The sequence below is a fragment of the Stegostoma tigrinum genome, chromosome 2, assembly GCF_030684315.1.
Source record: "Stegostoma tigrinum isolate sSteTig4 chromosome 2, sSteTig4.hap1, whole genome shotgun sequence".
NCBI classification, from domain to species: domain Eukaryota; kingdom Metazoa; phylum Chordata; class Chondrichthyes; order Orectolobiformes; family Stegostomatidae; genus Stegostoma; species Stegostoma tigrinum.
In genome coordinates this window covers 112,338,355-112,353,930 of record NC_081355.1, presented here as the reverse complement: position 1 = coordinate 112,353,930, position 15,576 = coordinate 112,338,355, and the positions used below count along the sequence as shown (strand labels likewise).

Here is a 15,576-nt window from a genome sequence, read left to right as displayed (position 1 = left end):
GTCTGACTGATTTTCATACTTCTGAAAATTGTTTCAGAGTACATTATGGATCTGTATTGAATACTGACAAGACTGTTGCAACTTGGTATGGTTATCCCCAGTGGATCTATTATGCAATTCCATTTGAATACCTGGCAGATTCTGGAGTGGTGATGGGGGAGAAGATTGTGAATAGTGTGGAATGTCATGGGCTATGATAAGTACTGTAATATTCCAGAAACTAGAAAATTAGCAGGGACAAAGGAGGAACCTGAGACGGCCAAAGACTGAGTCAGTCTGAAGGTGCGCTACAATTTTGTCATTGTAAAAACTGGCTCTAATCCTTTGAACACAGTTATACACAAACAAAATCAAAAGCACCTCTGTTAGACAGGGAGGTTATTGTAACGCTGATGCTGATTTATTCCATGTCTTTTGGAGGGCACAGCAAATATAATAGATACACATTTTCTTAAATGATTAAGAAAGAAAAGAATTTTTGCCATCAGCATAGCCCTTTCCTTACCAGTATTATTGCAAAATCATATTTTAGGGGCTGTGGTAACCTCACTTCTCGTCTTGCGATATGATGTGTGGTCGTGGTGGGGTTCCGCAAGCTGATATGTTCTCCAAGATTTGACCGGTCAACAGTCTATAGCCAGAAAAATTATACACCATGAGACAAGCATGACTGTTGGACATTGAGACCATGAAATCATGAAATTCGACCTACTTCACGTGCTCTGTTTTTAGCTTTAACGGCATATTGTTCCTGTAAATTGAATCAGTCTATTGAAACTGTCACACCAGTTGATTGTGTCCAGCAGCATGAATGCACAGCAGCTTAGAGCCCACCTTAGTGCTATCCATCAAGCTCTTTAACAAATTAGTGTATTACATGAAATAACCCTCTACATTTCTCTTGAAAAAAATGTTTCCACATATTTTCATAATAACACAGAATTTACGGTCAAAGTTAGTGTTTGCTATTATTTATGAGTAAATGGTGCATAGGTTATTGGATGTGTAAATTAATGCAAATAGCTAGATGTTGCTAACCAGGTTGTTTCGTTACCATTTACTTTGTGAAAATTACATCTCCTCAGCACCCCCATTTACTTTTTTTTCCTTAGCAACTTGCTCTATATCCTTATGACTTGCTAGTTAAGCTTGCCACAGAAAGTTTAAGCCTCATCATTGCAAGCACAAATAACCTTCAAATGACATGTCAATTAGTGGTAACTGCTAATTGATGGGCCTGGCACAGAAAATTAAAAATGTCAAATTTAACATAGCCTTTTTTTTTAACTTTTTCTTTCCAGCATTTCATTTTAAAGCATCTTTTATTTCTCTTTTTGTTCCTAATTTGACATTGAACGAACCCGCTTTAATTCACTCTCCTTCTCAGTCATACAACTTGGTTACTTTCCAATCCTTAAATCTCTTTGGTTAACATGAAAACCTGTTGCTCACTTTGTTCTTGGTTTCCAATTGCCCTATTTTCCTTGGTGCACCTTTATTAGTTTCCTCTTCCAGCAACTATTTGTTAGCAAAGCTGCCTTAAGCAGAGGCTTGCAGAGACACATCTAAGAGCAGATACCATAAAATGATGTGTTGTGGCAAATTCTGGTCCACTGATAAATGCTTCAGATAGGGTCACCTTCAATTTACCCATGATTCTCGCAACAATCAGTGCCTCATCTGGTTCTAAGTCAAGCCTTTATCATTGATAATGGTTAGAAAATTTTAATGTGGTCTAACAGTTTAGACCTGTCTGAAATTATATTAATTTCAGCAAGATTTTGGTTTCCAGCTCCATTGTCTACAATGTGTCCATTTAAAATACAAACCTCAAAGTGGAACAAAAACAGAAATCGCTGGAAAATTTCAGCAGGTCTGACAGCATCTGTTGAGAGAAATCAGAGTTAATGTTTAAGGTCCAGTGACACTTCTTCAGTGACCATATGAAGAAGGGTCATCGGACTTGAAACATTAACTCTGATTTCTCTTTTGCTAAGCTTTTCCAGCGATTTCTGTTTTTGTTTCAGATGCCCAGCATCGACAGGTCTTTCACTTTTTTTATATACAAAGTGGGCCATTGAAGTCATTACTGAGATCCCTTATGGCTACGCATTAAAATTTACTGTTATTGCTTATTGAAACTCTTGTTGTCTATTGTACTCTACGGTAATTCACTCCACCAATTCAAGTGTGCTTAGAAAGAGTTTGTCAAGACTTCAAACAGCTCAGCCTTGATAACAATCTCATCTTTGTGACTTGCTCACCAGCCTAATGGTTGAAGAAGGCTATAGCTACTAAATTGTCTTTACAGTCACATTAAAAAATATTGTGTGCAAATTAATCAAAAAGTGAAAAACACCACTTTTTCAAGCTCCATTTGCCTACCCCAGTTTCTGATTGGAAACACTGCATTGTAGAATTTTCCTTTCCTCAACTTGTACGATTCTCTGTGATACTAGCAAAATTTCATTCAACAATTTGGAAAAGAAATCTCCACACATGGATGTGTATCAGTCGTGCCCTTACTGCTAAGGGCTGCCTTGTTAGGCAAGGCAGATGGATGTCTGTGTGTATTTTACCAAATAGATTCAGGGTAAAGGTGTTCATGTTCCTCTCCCAGAGGGAAAATGTAATTTATAAAAGAAAACTGTAATACTTGGAAAAGCATGTACTGGAACTTCATTTTGAGTTTTACAAGATGAGTCGGAAAAGCGTGTGGCTTATTGGTTTTCCTTCTGGCCTGATTTCCCCATCATTCAAATGATAGTCACCGTCTGTATTCCACTTCAACTTCTGAGGCTATCAAGACCATAAACGACCGGTTAATACCTGTTAACATGGGGAAAGGCTTTGAGTTTCAGGAAATGGTCAAAATGAGAAATTCTTTCTGTTGTTTCTAGCTCTTAAGATGGTTAAGCAATATTGCTTAAATTTCCTTATTTGTTTAAATTGAGTAGGTTTGCTTGTTGTGCCCTGAATCCTGTGATTTCAATTAACCTTAATCACAACTGATGAGTTGCATATTTGACTAAAGATCCAGGTGAAGAGGGAGAATGTTTTGCACCAGGGTACAGATGGCATTTTCTCAATGCTGCTTCTATAAATTTTGTGCCCAATGTGATGGCTTATCAGTAAATGTGTAATCTGATCCTAATCACACAGTTTAGTTTCAGGCTTACTGTCTTAAGGAAAGGAAAATACCACATTGAATTTATTCTGCACTATGTAAGAATTTTCCTAGTTTCCTTGTAACCTTCCACTGGCTCCAATTTTAGATAGTTCTTCCCATTACAGGATCAGGAAGCCTAGCCTGATAAGGTTGGTGCTCCCATGGGTCTCTAGTGATTGTTAGACAGTTAACAGTTTTCTTTGATAGAGAGGCATATCTGAAGCTCATTTATTCTGTTCAACATTGCCTTTGAGGTAGAAGGGTTTAGCTGATTCAAGATCACTCTCGTCATTCAATCAGAGGTCCTATTTAAATACCCATGACAATTCTCTAATTTCATTTTTAACATTCTGTGCCAGAAATTTGCAGTTAATCTTTGAAACTATGGTCTTGCAGTATTCAATCAGTTAAATATTTTCTGGCAAAATGTGTTCTCCTATGTAATGACTAAGTGCCCCAAAGCAGCTTGTATTTACTGATGATGTTGCTGGAGTAATTTTAATTGATTGCAAATGTTTCAGATTCTTCAGTGATGACTGAACTTCTGGAATGGTTATGTTGTTTACACTTTCTTTTAATTGAGGTCTTGGACCAACAAGACAAAAGCAAACGAAGTACGTGCAAAACTCAATGAAAACGAGATAAATATGGACTGTAAAAATTGAAAGAAATAATGGAAGTGCTCAGCTGGTGAGGCAGCATCTGTAGAGAGAAAAACAGAATACACACGGGCTAAATTGGACAGCACTAAAAAGTTGGGAAAGGCTTGCAATGGATAATGAAGGTCAATATACTGCAGGCAGCTTCTCAAACTAGCGTAGTGTGCTCATTAGAATGATTGATTGCTGCGTGCAGTGAATGTGAGCAGTGACACTTGTTGGCAACATACATCAGGAGATACAAAACATTAAGAAACAAGATTGGAAATTGCTGGAAAAATCTCAGCAGGTCTGGCAGCATCTGTGCAGAGAGAAAGCAGAGTTAATGTTTTGGATCCAGTAATCCTTTCTCAGAACTGATTGTCGCTAGGAAGAGGTGGGTATATGGTAGAGAAGGGATAGGTTGTGAGGGGGTGAAGGAGTAAACAATAGGTGAGGATAAAAACAGTTGTGAGGATAAAGGAATGCGTTACGTTCAGCCTTATATCAGAATCAGAATATCCCTTATTGTCACGTGTACTCCATTGTAGAAACACTGTGAAAAGTTTTTACAATGTCTATGTCTTATGGCACCGTCTTAGGTATCAGTACCTAGGTTCAAAACTTGGATACAAAAGAAGAATAAAAAATAGTTACATTATTTTACAGAGTTTAAAAATTTAAGTTAGAAATAAAAGCTCGTTAAAGGATTGACATTACAGTTGGGTAATAAAATTTCAAATAGACACTACATTGTAGCAGCTCAGTAGTGCATGACCTCCGCACATGGTCTGGCCACCCTCACCAGCACCCTGTGCAACAGCCCTCTCCACTCCACTCCAAGCCCCAGTCCATTTGCTACCAGCGCCTCTACTGCTGCAAGGTAAGTTCCAGGACTGCCTCTCCTGTGCCAATCTCTGCCCACAATCCACTCATGTAAACTTATCAACAACAGACTGATCTCCAATGAACACCCACCATATGCATGAAACTGTTTCACTGTTCCAGATTGCTTTGAATTCTCTGCACTGTCATTCTGTTTAAAAGCAACATCTCATCCATTTCTGTTGACTCAATTTCCAAAGCAGGTTTACAGGAGTGCTTCAAGTGGGCACATTCACTGTTCTCTTCAGTTGCTCGATTGCAAATTCTCAAGGTCCTTCTTCGGAACTAATGTTGGAGGAAGCTTTAAGTGTAAAATTATTTATCCAAAGTTTTTCAGCACTGTTTGTGTTTGCTAGCAGCCTGGTGTAACTTTTCAGCTTTGAAATATAGCGGAAAGTTACAGAACATGAATCATGTTCCTGCTAATGGGGATTATTAGTGGCTGATAATAGGTTGTGTGTGGTAGCAGCCCATGTGATTACAGGCCTGATGTTTGGGGCTTGGGATATGGACATGGGAGAAGGTGTTCAGGCCTCAAAATCGTTAAACTCGATTAAAGGTTGGAGCCTTCCAAACTCAATATTGAGTTTAGTATTTTAGGGCCCAAGCACCTTCTCCCATGGCCTTACCCCAACTCCCACACACCAGGCCTTATCATATGGGCTGCTATCACAAACAAGCCATTGTCAGCCTATAATAATCCCCATTAGTAGCCATTCACTCTCTCAGGCTGACCTTTACCTATTCCTTTGTCTGCCCAACTATTTCTCTGTCTCTCTCTGGGCTCAATCTCCACCCATTGTTTATTCCTGCCCCTCCTAACTCCTTCTCTAGCATATACATGAACCTTTGCCTAGCTACTATCAGTTCTGAAGAAGGGTCACTGAACCCGAAATGTTAACTCTGCTTGCTCTCCACAGATGCTGCTGGACCTGCTGAATTGTTCCAGCAATTTCTGTTTTGTTAATAATTTCCAGCATTCACACTTCTTTGATATTGTTTTCCCCCAAAATATTAAAATCCTAGCACCAGTTAACGTTAGCTCTTGTGGCACAGTGATAATATCCCTCCCTCTGGGCCAAAGGGCCGAGTACAAGTCTGACCTGTGCAAGAGACGTGTCATTACAGATTGAAGCAGATTGATTAAAAAACATATACTTGCTCAAAGACAGACTGAGCTCTCTTACAGAAGATCTGCATTGTGGGTGCCGCAGGTATTGGCAGATATGCAGAAAGTAAGTCTGTCCAGGGAAATATTGAATAATAGCATAACACAGGAGAGAATGAACTCCATAGTTTCAAGATGCTGCACCAGAGTCTTGCTGGAGGAGTTCGGAAATAGAAGAAATGCCTTGTATCCACAGGAGGTCAGCAAGGCCCCCAGACACACACTGAAAAGGCAGATCAATATCAGGAGTCAAGCTCAGAAGTCTAGCACGCAGCACTAGAAGAAATTCATTGACCACACTGACATGATCTCTCACTCCTTTAAAATAATAGTCTGACTTTTAATTTTTCCGACCAATGTGCATGACCTGACATTTTCCTACATTGACCTCCAACTGTCAGGCTTTTGCCCACCCACACAGCCTATCCTTCCTCCATTGCAGATTCCTAATGTCCTCAAAACAACATGCCCTCCCACACATTCTTGTACTGTCAGCAAATTTAGATATATTGCACTCTGCTCTCTTCTCCAACTCATTACTTCACAGTACACATCATAAAATTGGAAAGATACATAGAAGACTGGCATGGCCCCTGTGCAAGGATTCATAGAATTCCTATAGTGTGGAAACAGGCCCTTGGGCCCAACAAGTCCATGATGAACATCAGAGCTCCTCACCCAGACCCATCCCCCTATAGCTGACCTAATCTACACCTCCCTGAACACTACGGGACACTTAGCATGGGCAATCCACCTACCCTGCACATCTTTGGACTGTGGGAAAAAACTACAGCACATGGAGGAAACCCACGCAGACACAGGGAGAATGTGAAAACTCCACACAGACAGTCATCCGAGGCTGGAATTGAACCCGGGTCCCTGATACTGTGAGGAAGCAGTGCTAACCACTGTGCCACCGTGCCGCCCCCACGTGCAAGTTCTTGAAGTGTTCCTTTTTTTAGGACCCTCTTGTGGTGTAGTGGTATTGTCTCTATCTCTGGCCCAAGAGTCCCAGGTTCAAGTCCCACCTATTCCAGAGGTGTGTAATAACATCTCTGAACAGGTTAATTAGAAAAATATGTTAAAAAGCATTGTTTAAATAAAAACAGACCTCAGGTGCATGTGATAACACTTCTCAATTGATAAGAACAGACAGTAAATATTTAAGACTCGTCAAGTGATCTTTGTCTTGCTTCCCACTTCGCGTCCCATGACTCCTTCCCAACAGTCTATCTGCAGTCGCTGGATCCCCTGATGAATTAGCCGGAACCAGTGAACTTTTGGGCTCAAAAGCCATTAGTTTTGATTGGCTGGTAGATTCTGGAAAGGCTGGTAGGCAATGTCAATTCATGGAGAGACTCACCCACACTCACTCATGAGTTCTTAATGAGCTGATTGGCGAGAGTTTTCTCTGCAACGGGGACTGCATTTTAGTTGCCACCTAACATGCACGGCCTTGCACTTTAACAAAAAGATTGAAAGATTTCAGTGCCATGTGAAGGTTTAGGATCTAGCATTTTGTAATTCACAGTAGTTTGAACGGTTCTGTGATTAATTTTATTTGTAGTACATTCTGACAGTATGATTGGCCCCTTAACTGAATTTGAATTTATCTTTACAAGTTCCTTGATGTTATTATCTGCATGTATAATCTTTATATTCAAAAAACAGAATGTTTCCCAAAACATCACATTGTATGCAAACAAAAAGAACCATATTCCATAAATAAAAGCAAATGAAGACTCGAATCAGACTCAAAATGTTATTCCCTAGAGGCATCTTACAAGACAAGTTGCAGAATTGGGCAAGGTGTTTGGTGAGCCCGTCGTGACATTGAGTATCTTGTACTCTTTTCTCAAGCAGCATAGCTTGACTCATTAAGAAGCGGTGAGTTCCTAATTGAAGCTCATTATGCTTGTTAAATGCCTTGTCAAGTGACCCTCCTAATGAAAGCACCTTGCAGTTAGGTAATGCTCATCCAGCAAGAAGCTGGTAAACAGCAGCGAGCAATACTGACTGATTCACCCAATTGAACATCAAAGTTCGGATGGCTTAAAGAGCCCTGGCAAACAATTGTGACAGCTGCAGTTGAATCTGTGCTGAAGGTAGAAGGCAGAAAGCTAACTTTGAATTCCCTCCTCTTATTGAAGCAGCATGAGGTGAGTGCTAGTTTATAAATGTCACTGTGAGCACAATATTCAAAGACCCTTTACGGAAAACAAAACATGCTGGAAATCACAGCAGAGATAACAAAGTGTGGAGCTGGATCAACAGAGCAGGAAATCACAGCAGGTCAGGCAGCGTCTGTGGAGGGACAGCAAGCTCATGTTTCAAGTCCAAATGACTCTTCGTCAGAGCTGAGATGTGGTGTGTGGAGGGGGCGGAATTTATACAATAGTGGGGAGTGGGGACGGTGGAGTGCTGGGGCAAGAGAGCAGCTGCTGATAATGCAGATTTTGGAATGGGGGAGGGGAGAGAGGACATGGTGACAGAAGACAGCGTCTGAAGCTAAAAGAAAGTTAAGGAATGAGCGTGAGTTCACAATTTGAAGGTTTTGAATTCAATATTAAGTCTAGAAGGTTGTAAAATGCCTTGCCTGTATAGGAGATGTTGTTCCTCCAGTTTGTGCGTTGGTTTGTTGGAACACTGCGGCATGCCAAGGACAGGCACGTGGGCGTGCGAGCAGGGTGTTGTGTTAAAATGACCCACTATGGGAAGGTCAGGGTCATGCTTGTGCACAGACCGGAGGTGTTCCCCAAAGTGGTTACCTCACCCAGTCTGCTCTCCAACATAGAGTAGGCCACATGGGGTGCAACAAATACAATACACAAGATTGGAGGAGGTACAGGTGAAATGCTGCTTTCCCTGGAAAGACTGTTTAGGCCCTTGGATGGTGCAGGGAGGAGGTGAAGAGGCAGGTGTTATGCCTCCTGTGGTTAAGTGGGAAGATGCTGTGGGAAGGGGTTGGTGTTGGTGCTTGTAGAATGGACTAGGGTGTCCTGGAGGGAACAATCCTGCAAAATGCAGACAGGGAAGTGAGGGGAAGATGTGTTTGGTGGCATTCTGCGGGAGTTGTCAGAAGTGGCGGAGAATGATCCTTTGAATGCGGAGGCTGATGGGATGTAAAGTGGAGCAGAACGTGATCACAAAAGTGTGAGGTGATTCATTTTGGAAGGACAACTTTGAAAGCAGAATACAGGGTTAACGGAAAGATTCTTGGCAGTGTGGAGGAGCAGAGGGATCTTGAGGTTCATGTCCACAGTTCCCTGAAAGCTGCCACCTAAGCGGATAGAGTTGTTAAGAAGGCGTATGGTGTGTTAGCTTTCATTAATAGAGGGATTGAGTTCAAGAGACGCGAAGTTATGCTCCAGTTATACAAAAGCCTGGTTTGGCCACATCTGGAGTATTGTATTCAGTTCTGGTTGCCTCATTACAGGAAAGATGTGGAAGTGTTGGAAAAGGTGCAAGGAGATTTACCAGGATGTTGCCTGGAATGGAGGGAATGTCTTACGAAGAAAGAGCTAGGGCTTTTTTTAAGAACGACGAAGGATGGGAGGTGACTTGATAGAGGTGTACAAAATGATCAGAGGTATAGATAGAGTGAATAGCCAGAGAATTTTTCCTAGGGTGGACATAGCTATTACGAGGGGGCATAGTTTTAATTTGGGTGGAGGTAAGTATAGGGGAGACATCAGAGCTAGGTTCTTTACTTAGAGTGGTCAGGGTGTGGAATGCATTGCCGGAGAGGGCAGTGGAGTCGGCCTCATTAGGGGCATTTAAGTGGCTATTAGATAGGCATAAGGATGATGGTATAAGGTAGGGGTGGGGGTTAGATAGATCTTAGGATTAGGGTAAAAATTTGGCACAGCATAGTGGGCTGAAGTACCTGGACTGTGCTGTACTGTTCTATGTTCTGTGTCCTATGCCGTTGTGAGTGATGGGAGGGGGCAATGGTGGAAGCACAAGTGATAAGTTGAGGGCCTTGTCAACCACAGTGGGTGGGAAACCACAATCATGGAAGAAGGAAGCCATGCCAGCAGTGCTGTTTTAGAAGGTGGCATCATCAGACCAAATGCGATGTAGGATAAGGAACTGGGAGAATGGATTGAGCCCTTGCAGGACATGGGGTGTGACCTGTACTGAAGGTAGCTTTGGGAGTCAGTGGCTTTGTAGTGGACGGCATTGGACAGTTTATTCCCTGAAATGGAGACAAAGACATCAAGGAAAAGAGGGGATGTGTTGGAGATGGACCATGCAGAAGTTAGAGAGGTGGAAATCGGAGGCAAAATTAATAAATTTTTCCAAGGTCCTGGTGGGACCATGAAGCAGCACTGAAACAGTTGCTGATGTACTGAGAAAGGAGTTGTGGAGGGGGCCAATGTAGCACTGGAACAAGGATTGTTCCACATACCCCAAAAACAGGCATAACTGGGACCAATGCAGGTGCCCATAGCCACTCCTTAGCCTTGGCAGAAGTGAGATGAGTTAAAAGACCATCTGTTCTTTTTAATCTGGAAATTAGACACACCATTGTTCTGCCACTCCCACATTCTAATCATGTAATCTGCACATCAATACCCTTTCTCCCCCCACACTCCACACTAATGCATAAATGCCGCCCCCTCCACACCTCATGTCAGTTCTGATGAAGAGTCACCTAGATTTGAGACATTAGCCTGCCCGCTCTCCACAGATGCTGCCTGACCTGCTGTGATTTCCAGCATTTTTTGTTTTCAGTAAAGATTCCAGCATCTGCAGTAATTGGTTCTGATATTCAAAGACCCTTATCAGGGAGAAAGGGACATTTAAAAATATTTGATTCAAGTTTGTAGAATTTAGGCAGCAAGGTTTGTTTCACAGCTCAAGGCCCTAAGATTCAAGCACTGGCCATCATCTCCCAGTGTTATCCAGAGTGTTGTGCAGACCAGCCTGTGCAACTGTCTATCATGGCTTGCCCTCCTCACATCAGAGCAGATATCAGAGGATAGGGCTGTCTTTATCCATCCTCCTGTACTAGGGCTACCCGCCTCTGTCGGGCCGGGTTGTAGAAGATATAGCAGATAGTGTCCAAGAGTGAGACACCAGCAGGTTTGTATTGCAGAGTCCCACCTGATCTGTCCAAACGTCTAAAGCACATTCTGAGGAGACGGCTAGTCTGATCAATGATGTGTAGCTGTCATTATACCTCCTCAGGCTTAGTGAGTGGATCCCTTATGGGGTCATTGGCTATACCCTGAAGCCTGCCATCCATTGGTTCCTGGCTGGTGAACAGTCTTGGTACCTGGCAGTGTCTAACTGTGCATCCATTGTCATTGGTCCTTGGATAACGTCCACAAACCTGGATTCTTCTTAGTTTTGAGTGACACACAGCCTGGATATTGTTGGCGTGATCTCTGTCTCTCTTTCCATATGCCTCTGGGTGTCCAGGAGGAGTTTACATTGCAACCTGGGCCCAATAAATGACCCCTTGGACCTGTGGAAATTCATCCATAGCTATAAAGCCTCTGGCTCTTTTCTGCTTGACTGCCATTATCAAAGAATCCCTACAGTGTGGAAACAGGCCCTTTGGCCCACCAAATCCACACTGAACCTCAGAGCATCCTGTCCAGACTCATTCCCCTATAACCCCCCCCAAATCTACATCTCCCTGAACACTATGGGCAATTTAGCATGGCCAATCTACCTAGCCTGTGCATCTTTGGGCTATCCCATGTGAAAGAGATGGGCATATCTGAGCATGGCAGCTAGGCAATGATGGGCAGCAGGCTGCGTAGTTCCAGGAAGTCTCCATGTGATGCCTGGAATGACACAGATTCAAAGACATTCAATGGCACAGTTACTTTTAGTACCACAGGCATAGGGCACCCTCCTACATAAATGGAGACTATGTTCTGAGAAAGCATGTTTCAAAGGCACATCACTGTCCTTTGAAGGATGTGTCTTTTGCAGGCACTGTTGTTCTGACATTTGCAGATAGAACATCCTCATCCTGTAGACACAGTAGGCAGGCAAGTGCCTTGCCTCTGCCTACTTCTGCTTGCCTGATGCTGTCTGTCCTTTGCAGTATGTTTCTGATGGGCAGAAAGTCCATTGTATCAGACTGCGTGGCACACCTGCCCTTGGCCAATTCCCCTTCTCCGTTTATTCTTCCATCCCCGCTGGGGGAGGCTCTCCACGACAGAGTGGGCAAATCCCCCAGGACACTGACATGTACAAAATATCTGCTGTACATGTTAATTCAAGCACTTCCTTTTCACCCTCATTCCTGAGAAAGGGGTCCAAGCAGGTTGAAATCCAATGAAAAAATAGAATGAACATCATCAGAAAAGTTTCCCGCCTTCTCCAACAATTTCTTCCAGCAACCATAATTCCAGCTGCAGCCTTCATGTCTGCTTTAGCAACATGTCTTGACAAAAAAAAGAGTTGCTCTAAACTTGTTTCCAGTGCACTCTCTGCATTTGGCAGAGCACAATCTTAATCCAGAGTATTAGCTTGTTAACATGCTGAATTGGTCTTATTATTCAATTATGGGGGACAGGTTTGACGTCAGGTTAGTGACCAAATAACATCACATCAGATTTTGTATTTGTCGGATGGCCGCGGTCCTGATTTCTAAACAGAAAATTCCACCTCACGTCATGTTAAGAAATACAGATTCTGCAATTAAGCAGGTGAACATCTGAAAAACATTCCTATTTTCTAGCATTGTTTATGTATTACGGTCAAAAATAAATTATGTTTTAACTCAGTCTAATTGGAATGCACACAATCACAATCTTTATTAATCAGTCAAGCTACATAATTAGGCAGGAAAATCAGGCAATTAGTAAACTTGTATGTTGTCACTACGGAAAAAAAGATAAATTAATCACATAAATGAAGTGGGGCAGGAAGCCATCAGATGCCATTGGTCTGTTATCATGACCCTGTTTGAAATACATTTTCAATACTGAGCCGCTGTGTTATTACTACATTCCAGCATGTAATATGATAAGTATGCATCATGTATTCTGAACAGTGTCTAATCAATTTAATATGATTTATGTCCTGTTGAAATTGCTTAAGTATACACCTGCTGAATTGTCTTTACAATTGGCCAGACAATCTAAGATTTGAGTTCACTATAGCCTGCACACTGTGTTCTCCCACTGATACAGATGGAAAATCAATTCTATTTAAACTCTTGACACAAGCATATGCTTATTGATTTCTAAAAAGCTTATCAATCTGCTGAATTTGTTACAGTTGCCATGTTTTCAATATATCTTTTCTTATTCAATTGACCTATTCACTTGAGAAGACAGAGAGCACTTGATTTCAACTCATTTTTTTCAACAGACCTGAGTGAATTATTTTTCAATGGTCATTTATAGAAGAGTAAAGTGATACCTACCTCTAACTGTAGTGGATTAATTGTAGCATTTGTGTAGCAGTGTAAAGGCCCACTTGTCTTTATCTGCAAAATGTATAGTAGATATTCATCTCGGTAGTGACTAGGCCAGCCCACTTCCATGACTCCAGATCTGATTGTACTTGGTCCACTGTTGTGTAGCTGAACAAATATTTTCAAAATAGACAATATTACAAACTTTCCTCTTATAAACTGTTAGCAGGATGTCAATAGCATACATTACAAACAGTCAATGTAAAAGAACAGTGAAATATTATAAAAGTGTAATATCATAAGTTAATATAGACAAGACGAAATCCAACATGTGACAGAAAGCTCAAATATACTATTAATCCATGAAATGACATAAGTTGATTGTCAGTCATTAAACACCACTTATATTTTTCACTGACGCTTGAACAAAAGTTAATGTGACAGACACCAAGCCATTCATAACATAATTTTAAAATGTATTTATTTCTTTAATTGCTTTCTGTATTACGCGTCAGCTTTAACTGAGTAAGTGAGCTGCACTTGCACCTCTGCCTATGCCACTGTATATTAAATCATCAGAAGATGCAACAAACAGCGTGGAATGACTATCTTTCCAATTTAGCAAATTTGGGAGTTTCTCCTTAAATATTCTCCCTGGTACAGTACTGGTAGTCCCTGTGATATCTAATTATTTAATCGCATAAAACATTTTTCCCTTTTCATTCACAGGTTGTAGGCCCGCATTTGTTGTCCATCCCTAGTTGATCTTGAAAAGATGGTGGTGAGCTGCCTTCTTGAGCAGCTGCAGGCAATACGTTGTCAGTACAGAGACAATGCTGTTTGGAGGGATTTCCAGGATTTTGACCCAGAGACAGTGATGGAATGGCAATTAATTCCAAGTCAGGATGCTAAGTGGCTTGGGGAAGAACTTGCAGGTAGTGGTGCTCCCATATATTAAATTCCCTCGTCTTTCGAGATTGTTCAAGTCAACGGTTTGGAAGTTACCATTTAAGAAGACTTTGTGAGTTGTTGCAGTTCACCTTGCGGATGAGACACACTGCTGCAAATATACGTTGTTGGTGGAAGGACTGGATGCTTGTGGTTGTGATGCCAATGAAATATTTTACTTTTCCTGGATGTTGACAAGTTTCTTGGGTGTTTTGGTGATACTCATCCAGGCAAGTGGAGAGTATTTCATCACACTCCTGACTTGTACCTTGCAGATGGTGGACAGACATTCAGCAGTAGGAAGGTGAGTTAGGCACTGTAGAATTCCATACTGCTGACCTGCTCTTACATCCACAGTGTTTATATGATTGGTCCAGTTCAGTTTCTGGCCAAAAGTAAACCCCAGGATATTGATAGTGGGGATTTCAAGGGGTAGATTCTACCTTACTGGAGCAACTTTCCTGCTCCTCTGATGTTGCCTGGCCTGCTGTGTTCCTCCAGCTCCACACTGTGTTATCTCTGACTCCAGCATCTGCAGTTCTTGCTATCTCCAAGTGATTTGTAACCTCACTGTGAAGCCTAATCGAAGGATGGTCACCTTGAAAAAGTTGTCCTCTTCCCTCCAGAAAGACCTCAGTGGATCTCTCTCCCACTGTAACCCTCTGGTAATCTCCTCTGCCCTGAAACTCTCAACCACGTACTTAAACAAACCCGGTACGACAGCCAGTCTCCTTTCTCATAACTGCCTAAGTGGTTGGATCATTCCCAATGGATTCCAAACAACATTCAGGTCATCGCAATTTGGCCCTAACTTCGACACCTCTAACTACTGTATATTCAGAGCCTCCAAAAATGATTTTCTCTGTGGATCCTCAAGAACATGCTCTCGGCATCTTCTGGCACCAAAATCAACCTTACCTCAGCTCAGAGCCTCTCTCTCCCAGATTTTCTGAAAAAGGGTCCCAGCCCGAAACGTCAACTTTCCTGCTTCTCTGACGTTGCCTGGCCTGCTGTATTCCTCCAGCTCCACACTGTATTATTTCTGACTCCAACATCGGCAGTTCTTACTGTTATCCAGTAATTTAAACCATTTTTTTGCTAACATGCAGAGTGACCCATTGTTTGAAGGCTGGCAAATATGATATTTGGAACCTCAGGAGACTGAGATGAATTGTACTCTTGGCACTTCTGGCTGAACATGCTTGAAAATGCTACAACCTTGACGTTTGCACTGCTGTTCTGTGCTTCTCCATCATTCAGGATGGGGATATTTCTGAAGCCTCCTCCTCCAATGCTCTACTTTACTGTCCACCCCTATTCACAACTGGACCTCACTTGTAGCTAGTTGTTATTATGCTGTAAACTACATCTTGTTTAAGTCAAG

The 15,576-nt window shown here is 41.9% G+C and overlaps 1 protein-coding gene and 1 non-coding gene across 2 annotated transcripts in view; one reads left to right on the top strand and one right to left on the bottom strand.

Moving 5' to 3' along the window:
- itga8 (integrin, alpha 8) overlaps window positions 1–15,576 on the bottom strand; it is a 231,149-nt gene that overhangs the window by 44,985 nt on the left and 170,588 nt on the right. Inside the window, exons 25-26 of the mRNA XM_048522032.2 lie at window positions 13,254–13,412; window positions 506–631 (exon numbers count right to left, since the gene is read on the bottom strand). Of these exons, the coding sequence (XP_048377989.1) occupies window positions 506–631; window positions 13,254–13,412 (285 nt within the window). The remainder of the gene's footprint in view (window positions 1–505; window positions 632–13,253; window positions 13,413–15,576) is intronic.
- LOC125449216 (U6 spliceosomal RNA) lies at window positions 6,397–6,499 on the top strand. The gene has a single exon (XR_007246865.1). It is a non-coding gene; the product is annotated as a U6 spliceosomal RNA (small nuclear RNA).